This window comes from Terrapene carolina, unplaced genomic scaffold, assembly GCF_002925995.2.
Source record: "Terrapene carolina triunguis isolate 2854851 unplaced genomic scaffold, T_m_triunguis-2.0 Scaffold926, whole genome shotgun sequence".
In the NCBI taxonomy this organism is placed as follows: Eukaryota; Metazoa; Chordata; order Testudines; family Emydidae; genus Terrapene; species Terrapene triunguis.
In genome coordinates this window covers 5,037,800-5,048,330 of record NW_020665277.1, presented here as the reverse complement: position 1 = coordinate 5,048,330, position 10,531 = coordinate 5,037,800, and the positions used below count along the sequence as shown (strand labels likewise).

The window sequence follows — 10,531 nt, the reverse complement described above, 5'->3', positions numbered from 1 at the left end:
CGATCAATGAGAAAAGTTAAAAGAACTAATACGTCTGGTTGAGGTTAGGAATAATAAAGGTGTGAAGAGGAGACACAATGGCAGTGAGAAAATATTTTAAGAGTTTAGGCAAATATTTTTCTCAGTAGAAAGGATTTTTTTTAGTGCAATGCATAGGCATGGTGTTGCTAGGTATAAGGGGATGAAAATGAAAAAGGGAAGATCTAGGCTGAATCTTCATGTCAGAGAGGTCTATCCGGCTGTGGAATGCCCTCTCAAGGGAAGTGGTTGACACTGCATTGCATGGGATATTTTAAAATTACACTGGGGATCAATTCTGCACTAGCCTCAGAGAGATGGACTGGAAGCCCTAACAGGTCTTAGGCACTTGTGACATCTGTGATGCTATTGTATCTCAGTAAACAATACAAATGGTGAAGAAATGGTTGATGGAAACCTCACCACCGTGACAGAGTTTATTTTCCTGGGACTAACAGATCATCCAGGGCTGCAGGTCCCACTCTTCACGGTGTTCCTAGTGATCTATCTTATCACCCTGATTGGGAATCTTGGGATGATCGTATTAATCAGGAGTGATCCCCAACTTCACACCCCCATGTACTTCTTCCTCATTAACTTGTCCCTGGTTGATTTCTGCTACTCCTCTGTCATCACCCCCAAGTTGCTGGTGGGCTTCTTAGCTGGGAACAGAGTCATTTCTTTCAACGGCTGTGCAACCCAATTCTTTTTCTTTAGCTCATTTGTGGGTATTGAGTGCCTCTTGCTGGCTGTGATGGCATATGACAGGTACGTGGCGATCTGTAACCCACTGCTCTATACAGTCATCATGTCCCACAGAGTCTGTGTCCTGCTGGTGGCCGGTTCCTTTCTAGCTGGGTTTGTCAACTCGATGATACACACCATCTGTATGTTTCAGTTACCCTTCTGTGCCTCCAACATCATCAACCACTTTTTCTGTGACGTCCCTCCTCTGCTGAAGCTCTCCTGTGCCGATACCTTCATCAATGAGGTGGTGATCTTTGCCTTCGCCAGCTTAATTGAAATCAGCTGCCTCCTCACCGTCCTTATCTCCTACCTGTACATCCTCTCTGCCATCCTGAGGATCCGCTCCACCGAGGGCAGGCACAAAGTCTTCTCCACCTGTGCCTCGCACCTGACGGCAGTCACTGTCTTCTTTGGGACAACTCTCTTCATGTATCTGCGACCCAGCTCCAGCTCCTCCATGGACCGAGACAAAGTGGTCTCTGTGTTCTACACAGTGGTGATCCCCATGCTGAACCCCCTGATCTACAGCCTAAGGAACAAGGAGGTGAAGGAGGCCCTGAGGAGAGGGTTTGGGAGGAAAATCTTTAGTTAGAGAAACACTTCGAAACATGCTTCACCAAGGACTAAGACATTGGGACTGATGCAAGTTAGTGATATGCTGTACCGGTAGAATGGAGTGGTGGGTTCTATGGCTTTAAGGTAGTTTGTCTATTTAGTGCCTGTATACATTAAATGGATATGCACAACAGATGAGGCGATGTGTGCTGTAAGCCATACGGTGCTGCTGGCAGATTATTCATCTCCCAATGTGTTGTGTTTGAGAGTGTGCCACATGTATCTGGGTTATAAGTATGTTGTTGTGTTTGTGGAAGCAGTGTTTATCTGGTTGTCTATATTAGCATGGGTGTGTGCATACATATATCCTGAGGTAATCAGTGTGTGTCTCTGGCATGTTTGTGTCTATGGCTGTCTGCTCTGTGTGTGGAGTGTTGTGGTGGCGTTTGCATGTTTGTGTCTGTGGGTGTACATGTTTGTGAGTACATATCAAGGTAACTGTGTGTTTATGGTGTGTTGTGCCTATTGCTGTATGATGCATGTAGTGAGCCTATGTGTGTTTCTATGAATGTGATTGTGTGCATAGGTGAATACGTGTGTCTTTGTCTATATGGGTCTATGTTAAATGTAGTGAGTGGGATGTTAGCAAATGTGTGTTTGTGTACATGAGTGTGTGTTTGCAAATGAGTGTCTCTGGATATGAGTGTGTTTGTGGTGCATTTGTGCCTGTGCATGTATGTTTTGTGTGATGAGTGTTGTGGCAGCATGTGTCCTTGTGAATATGGGTGTGTCACTGTGAGTGCATTTGGATATGTGTAGGAGCTAAGGTGCATTTTTGACAGTGTTGGTTTCTGAGGCTTGGTCCACACTGGGGCGGGAGATCGATCTAGGAAACGCAACTTCAGCTACGAGAATAGCGTAGCTGAAGTCGACGTTTCCTAGATCGAACTAAGTTTACTTACTGCGGGTCCACGCGGTGCAGGCAAGCTCCCCCGTCGACAGCGCTTCCTCCTCTCGGCGAGCAGGAGTTCCGCAGTTGACGGGGGAGCGCTTCTGGGATCAATTTATCGCGTCTAGATGAGACGCGATAAATCGATCCCAGAAGATCGATCCCTACCCGCCGAATCAGGCGGGTAGTGTGGACCTAGCCTGAGTGTGTATGTGGTGAGTTCTGGGTTAGATGCTGTCTCCTTTTCCTCTGCAGCAGTACCAATCCCATTCCCTTTTCATGTTGCTGCAGTGGCATTAAGAGCCCTAGTCTGATTGCTATTGTAGTATTCATTGTATCACATAAACTCTTGTTTGATCTATAAACAAGAAGACCCAGAAGACAGATGAACTTTCACTGCTGCTAATTATTCCCTAATGACAGCTCCCAAAATGCAATGCACCTTGGGAACCTTCAGCTGCCATTTCCAAAATCAGATAGAAGATGGCATTTTTAAAAAATGATGTTTATTCTAATATTTAGAACTCATGCTCTGGATTCTGTAATGTGGATGAGGTTCTGTGGCCTGCAGCAGGTCAGACCACATGATCATGATGGTCCCTTCTGACCTTAAAGTCTATGAGTTTGTATCTGCAGAGCTAGGTTGCTATGAAAAATCATTTGAATGGTGACGTGTACTGAAGCAGACATGAAGACACATAGGGGCTGATCTGATGCCTACTGAAGTCAATGGAAAGACTCCTATTAGATTCAGTGACCTTTGGTTGAAGCCAGTGAGGAGCAATTGTAGGGCATTCCTGATTATATAAAGGTGTTGGAGGAAACTTGAAACCTTCTATGGAAATCAGAGTTCTGGTTAATTGAGAGAAGGTAACGCTTTGTTCTCAGCTTTAGGGAAGGCCAACTAGCTATAGATTGTCTAGCTTTAAAGCATGGTTTTGCTCTAAAAATGGATTCTATTTATTTTAGTTATATGGTGGTGTCGCATGCTTCATGGCCCAGATTCACAAAGGTACTTAGGTGTTGAAAGGCTGTGTTGCTATGTTTACCTTTTAGTCACCTAGAAAACCAGAGGAACAGACGTTAATTCACAAAGCCTGAGTTAGATGCTTAGGCTCCTAAACAATGAATGGGGAGAAGCAGGTGCCTAAGACTGGGCTCCACAAAAGCCAGCACACTAGGTAGCCAATGGGAGATGACCCTCAGGGAGACAGGTGCCTTGTCCGGGCTGTGGGGAAGTGCCTAGCTCTCCTTGTGATGCACAGTCGGGAACCACTCTCCTGGAGACAGGAAGCTTAGCCACCTAAGATGCTTCTTCTGAGAATGAGTTAGGCTGGTGGTATCCTCCTTATAGTTTTTTAGCCCAGGAATTAGAGTACTCACCTGGGATGTGGGAGACCCAAGTTCAATTCCTCTATCTGCTTGGTAGGAAGAAAGGATTTGAACAGGAGTCTCCTACTTCTCAGGAGTGCTCTAACCACTGTGCAATGAGATGCTCTGATGTAGGGCTGCCTTAGTTTCCCCTGTTGAAGTTGTTCCACTCTGGTTAAATAATTAAAGGGTGATTGGACCAGGAGAACTCATACAAAAAGTGGAAACTAGGTCAAATTACAGGGGATGAATATAAAAAAATCTCCAAAAAGAACCCCAAAACCCTACTCACTGCAGAAAGAGCTGTTGGTATTAAAGAAGGGAGCAACTTTCTCTTTGAGTTAGTACTAAATCAATCTTCCGGCATATGACTGAGTTGCTGGGAATGCTGGCCTGGATGAGATGTGAAATCCAAGTCCAGACCATTTGCAATCATTACAAATTACATTAGCAATGAATGGAGCATCTCAAATCTTTCCACCTACCTGTACAAATCAAGTTCAGGGCCGGCTCTAGGTTTTTTGCCGCCCCAAGCAAAAAAAAATTTTGGCTGCCCCCCACCCCAGCCCTAGGCTCCCCCCCGCACACTCCTACTGCCCCAGCCCTGGGCTCTCCCCTCCACCACCCACACCCCCTGCCGCCCCTGCTCTGGGCTCCCCCTTTTCCTCCCCACCAGTGCCCTCCCCCCAACCTGCACCCTCCTGCCGCCCCAGCCCTGAGTCATTGGTAATTCACTCCCTGGGTGGGTCATTCAGCAGGCATTTTGGATGTGCACAGAACACAGACAGGATTGGTTCCCATATGGTTACAGACCTGCAATAAAGTGGAACAATTTTCAGCTTGTGTGATTGGAGGATATCTGGATGCATATTATAAGACTGTCCTATATAAATGAGGAACAGTTGAGGGGCCTTTGTTATTCTTTTGTTCCACTCTTTGTTTCTATGGGGAATTTGCCAATGCAATATCACTGTCTTCCTTTTAAACAAATAAAACTAAAAAAAATAAAATAAAAAAAAGGCAATGGCCGTTGAAAATAGCAATTCCAGTCCTAATAACCACTGGGAAGCATTTCTTGCTCAATTTTATCCTACTTTTTCTACAGCAAGTTACAGTGGATCAGTATGTTTGATTTGGGAGAAATGAAGTAACAGCTGCCCAAATTGAGCTTGAGCACTCCTGAATTTTGAGGGTGTTCAAATCTGGAAGGCAGGTGCTAGATTCCCTTTCTGAATATTAGCTAAAGCTGGAAAGGAAAAGTCAATTTCTGCTTCCATGGCTCAGAAGTGGAAATCCTCCTATGTGCCTGGTACTGTATCTAAAGCTGCCCAGGTCCTCTAGTAGAGCCTCCCCTCCCTTACTTTTCGTTTTAAATTCTAGTGGGATCTACATACCTCCCTTGCTAGGCTTCAGATAGAGAGGGGCACTGTCCATCTAGTCCACCCAATTCCTTCTTTGGGGGCTGTCTTCTGAAGGGGATAGCTGGGCCAAAGCAGCCTATTGTTCCCCGTTCATAGGACCACCCCGTTCTAGCAGCCAGCTCTCCATTCACCACAAGCTGCAGCATGGGGTCTCAGTTACCTCACTCCCTCTCCTCCCTTTCCTGTTGATCGCTACCAAGGGAATGCTGGGAAATGTAGTTCCTTCCCTGCTCCAGGGCTGGCTGGCCAAGGAACTACAGCTCCCAGGGTCCCGTGGGTTCTCAGCTCCCATGCGCCCCACTGCTGCTCGGTGGCTCCACTTCTGCAGGGTTGTGAGAGGGGAGGAATTGAGTGTTGTGGGGTGCTATGGCTGGCCCCTAAGCAAAAAAAAAAGGATGGCCCGAATGCCGCCCCTGCAAATGTGCCGCCCCAAGCACCTGCTTGCTTTGCTGGTGCCTAGAGCCGGCCCTGGTTGAGTTGAGGATGTTTGTGCTCCACGAGCTCTTGTATTTTACTATAGTTAGAGTAGTCGTAATTTGCTAGTAGACCAGAATAGTTGGCAACTCTGAGCAGAAGGGTGGCTGACGAGTAAACTTTCCACCCAAAGAGGTCCAGTCTCTTGGGTACGTTATCTTGCAGTGAGGAGCGGAAATGAGGCTGTTTACTGCGCTGATTAGCAGCCCCTATTAACAGCGAACAGGCTAGAGGGTGTGAAAACAAAAATTCCAGGCCTTTGGCTGGAAGGAAGTATTTTCTGTCTGCCCTTTTGTTGGTGGGTGGTGCCGATGCCGGTGTTTGCCATATTACCTCCGCAGGCTCTATTGTAGCCTCATCCATGGGGAGGGCAATCTTGGTCGATGATGCCGGTTGTAAGATTTTTAACAACTTGTTCCTCCTGCACCTCATGTAAGGCAATTTCTTGGCTGTTTGCTACTGTTTTGAAGAGTTCTTGGAACTGTTTCAGGTCATGTGGTGTCGTAGGGGTAGACGGCGTCACCGCTTCATGTGGTGCAGAATATCATAGAACAGCATAGACTTTAAGGTCAGAAGGGACCATTATGATCATCTAGTCCGACCTCCTGCACAACGCAGGCCACAGAATCTCATCTACCCACTCCTGTAACAAACCCCTAACCTATGTCTGAGTTATTGAAGTCCTCAAATCGTGATTTAAAGACCTCAAGGTGCAGAGAATCCTCCAGCAAGTGACCAGTGCCCCACGCTGCAGAGGAAGGCGAAAAACCTCCAGGGCCTCTGCCAATCTGCCCTGGAGGAAAATTCCTTCCCGACCCCAAATATGGTGATCAGCTAAACCCTGAGCATGTGGGCAAGACTCACCAGCCAGACACCCAAGAAAGAATTCTCTGTAGTAACTCAGATCCCACCCCATCTAACATCCCATCATAATCCATTGGGCATATTTACCACTAATAGTCAAAGACCAATTAATTTCCAAAATTAGGCTATCCCATCATACCATCCCCTCCATAACCTTATCAAGCTTAGTCTTGAAGCCAGATATGTCTTTTGCTCCCACTACTCCCCTTGGAAGGCTGTTTCAGAACTTCACTCCTCTGATGGTTAGAAACCTTCATCTAATTTCAAGTCTAAACTTCCTGATAGCCAATTTATAGCCATTTGTTCTTGTGTCCACATTGGTACTGAGCTTAAATAATTCCTCTCCCTCTCTGGTATTTATCCCTCTGATATATTTATAGAGAGCAATCATATCTCTCCTCAGCCTTCTTTTGCTTAGGCTAAACAAGCCAAGCTCTTTGAGTCTCCTTTCATACGACAGGTTTTCCATTCCTCAGATCATCCTAGTAGCCCTTCTCTGTACCTGTTCCAGTTTAAATTCATCCTTCTTAAATATCGGAGACCAGAACTGCACACAATATTCCAGATAAGGTCTCACCAGTGCCTTGTATAACGGTACTAACACCTCCTTATCTCTACTGGAAATACCTCACCTGATGCATCCCAAGACTGCATTAGCTTTTTTCATGGCCATATCACATTGGCGGCTCATAGTCATCCTGTGATCAACCAATACTCCGAGGTCCTTCTCCTCCTCTGTTAATTCCAACTGATGCCTCCCCAGCTTATAACAATAGTTCTTGTTATTAATCCCTAAATGCATGACCTTGCACTTTTCACTATTAAATTTCATCCTATTACTATTACTCCAGTTTACAAGGTCATCCAGATCTTCCTGTATGATATCCCGGTCCTTCTCTGTATTGGCAATACCTCCCAGCTTTGTGTCATCCGCAAACTTTATTAGCACATTCCCACTTTTTGTGCCAAGGTCAGTAATAAAAAGATTAAATAAGACTGGTCCCAAAACCGATCCCTGAGGAACTCCACTAGTAACTTCCCTCCAGCCTGACAGTTCACCTTTCAGTATGACCCGCTGTAGTTTGCCCTTTTACCAGTTCCTTATCCACCTTTCAATTTTCATATTGATCCCCCATCTTTTCCAATTTAGCTAATAATTCCCCATGTGGAACCGTATCAAATGCCTTACTGAAATCGAGGTAAATTAGATCCACTGCGTTTACTTTGTCTAAAAAATCTGTTACTTTCTCAAAGAAGGAACTCAGGTTGGTTTGGCATGAGCTACCTTTTGTAAAACCATGTTGTATTTTGTCCCACTTACCATTGACCTCAATGTCCTTGACTACTTTCTCTTTCAAAATTTTTTCCAAGACCTTGCATACTACAGATGTCAAACTAACATACCTGTAGTTACCCGGATCACCTTTTTTTCCTTTCTTAAAGATAGGAACTATGTTAGCAATTCTCCAGTCTTACGGTACAACCCCTGAGTTTACTGAGTCATTAAAAATTCTTGCTAATGGGCTTGCAATTTCATGTGTCAGTTCCTTTAATATTCTTGGATGAAGATTATCTGGGCCCCCCGATTTAGTTCTATTAAGCTGTTCGAATTTGGCTTCTACCTCGGATGTGATAATATCTACCTCCATATCCTCATTCCTATTTGCCATCCTACCATTATCTCTAAGCACCTCATTAGCCTCATTAAAGATTGAGGCAAAGAATTTGTTTAGATATTGGGCACGCCTAGATTATCCTTAACCTCCACTCCATCCTCAGTGTTTAGCTGTCCCACTTCTTCTTTCTTTGTTTTCTTCTTATTTATATGGCTATAGAACTTTTTACTATTGGTTTTAATTCCCTTTGCAAGGTCCAACTCTACATGGCTTTTGGCCTTTCTCACTTTATCCCTACATGTTCTGACCTCAATAAGGTAGCTTTCCTTGCGATCACTCCCATCTTCCATTCCTTGTAGGCTTTCTGCTTTTTCTTAATCACCTCTCTGAGATGCTTGCTCATCCAGCTTGGTCTACAACTCCTGCCTATGAATTTTTTCCCCTTTCTTGGGATGCAGGCTTCTGATAGTTTCTGCAACCTTTAGATCCCCAAATTCTTCAGTCCAACCCACTTCCCTAACTAATTTCCTTATTTTTTTAAAGTTAGCCCTTTTGAAATCAAAAACCCTAGTCGCAGATCTATTTTTGTTTATCCTTCCATCTAGTTTAAACTGAATTAGCTCATGATCACTCGAACCAAGGTTGTCCCTTATAACCATTTCTTCTATGAGGTCCTCACTACTCACCAAAACCAAATCTAAAATGGCAGAAGATGAGTGTGGGGCAGGTGTTGAATTATCCAGGTCTGCCTGAGTTAGTATCTCTTCCTCTTCTATCTCTATCTCAGGGGTGTCAGAGGTTTCTCTATGTGGTAATGATGGGTGTACTCTGGAACCTCTTGTTGCTGGGGAAAGGGAACCAGAATAGGGGTTTTGGGATGTGGGCCAAGGACCCCATTGTGGCCTTTGCATGGGGTAAGGTGGTAATGGGTAAGGCCAGTGCGGTGCATACCAGGGCTGTGAATGCTCGGAGGGATGAGGCTTAGGCTTCACAGCATTCCATGTAGATCTCATCTGTGATGGGGATGAACGTTAAGAGGAGAAGCGGTTGTCCTGCACGTCTCCTTCCTCACCACTATGCATGGAGAGTGGTGCAGGAGATGAAGGATGGTACCATGCTATATAGCGTGGGGCATGTTCGGTGCCGAGCAGTGGTGACTGCGGTGCCGAAGAAACTGCTATGTCAGCAGGACACAGGAGTTGCGCTGGTCCTGCCTTGGGGTTGCGGTCGACCGTTGGAGCGCCGACCGGTGCTGAATTCGGCTTGATAGGCGGCAGCAAGTCCTGGGTTGGTGCCGGTGGCGGCAGCATTGATCGCGGTGCCGCTGCCTGTGCCGCACTCTGCACCGGGGTAGTCAGTGCCGTGGAGGAGACTTGACATCTCAACTCCAGTGCCGCGCGTTGAGGCTCAGCAGGGGTCCACTGAGGGATAGTGCCGGAGGAGCCCGGTGCCTCGTCAGTGCTCACTCTGGATGAGTGGAGCACTGAGGGTAAAGACCTCGCTGGGGAAGCTCTCTTTTTCTGAGACCCCCTTGCTGGAGAGGTCAAGGCTCGCTTCCTGACAGTTTTGGAAGTTGGAGCCTTATCAGAGCTCAGGGATCTCTGTTTATGAGACTTGCTGGAGGATGTCTCTTGCGGAGGTTGGAGGGATTTCTCCAGCAGAAGCATTTTCAAGCGGAGATCCCTGTCACGTCTTGCCCTTGTTGTTAAGTTGGTGCGATGTATGCATTTTTGGGAGATATGAGTTTCCCCCAGACAGCGAATGCAGGATGTATGGCAGACCGGCATCGGTTCACGTCAGGAGTCACACTTTTTAAATCCTGTTGAGCCCGGCATGACTGCAGTTAAGCCTCTCCCGCCTCTCAAGAGATAAGGGTGGGAGTTAATTGTAACGGTAAACTGTAGAAACTGTTCCCAAACAGGGAGTTAAGGAAAGAAAAAGTCGTCTCCTTTTTTCTCTTTTCCCTTTTTTTCCCCTTAAGGGACAAAGCAGTTGTCATCCCCATTCTTCTCTGTGGGTGCGAGACCTGGGTCATCTACAGATGACATCTCAAGGGGCTGGAGTGGTTCCAGCAGCACTGCCTCAGGAGGATTCTCAGGATCAGCAGGGAAGACCGACACACTAACATCAGTGTTCTCTCTGCAGCCAATATTAGCAGTATAGAAGAGCAGGTCATGAAACACCAGCTCCACTGGGCTGGCCACTGTGTATGTATGCCTGACACTCTCCTCCCAAAGCAAGTACTCTTCTCTTAGTTAAGTCAGGGAAGAGGGGCTCGCAGAGGACAGCCGAAGGGCTTCAAAGACATACAGTAACTCCTCACTTAACTTTGTAGTTATGTTCCTGAAAAATGCGACTTTAAGTGAAATGATGTTAAGCAAATCCAATTTCCCCATAAGAATTAATGTAAATGAGGGAGTTAGGTTCCAGGGAATTTTTTTTTCACCAGACAAAAGACTATATATATATACACACACACACACACACACACACACACACACACACACACACACACA

At 46.0% G+C, this 10,531-nt stretch overlaps 1 protein-coding gene across 1 annotated transcript; it reads left to right on the top strand.

Annotated features, from left to right (window-relative positions):
* The first annotated feature begins 415 nt into the window (after positions 1 to 415).
* LOC112113067 (olfactory receptor 1020-like) lies at positions 416 to 1,357 on the top strand. The gene has a single exon (XM_024209236.2). The coding sequence runs from the start codon at positions 422 to 424 to the stop codon at positions 1,355 to 1,357; it is 936 nt and encodes a 311-aa protein (XP_024065004.2). The 5' UTR covers positions 416 to 421.
* The last annotated feature ends 9,174 nt before the right edge of the window (positions 1,358 to 10,531 follow it).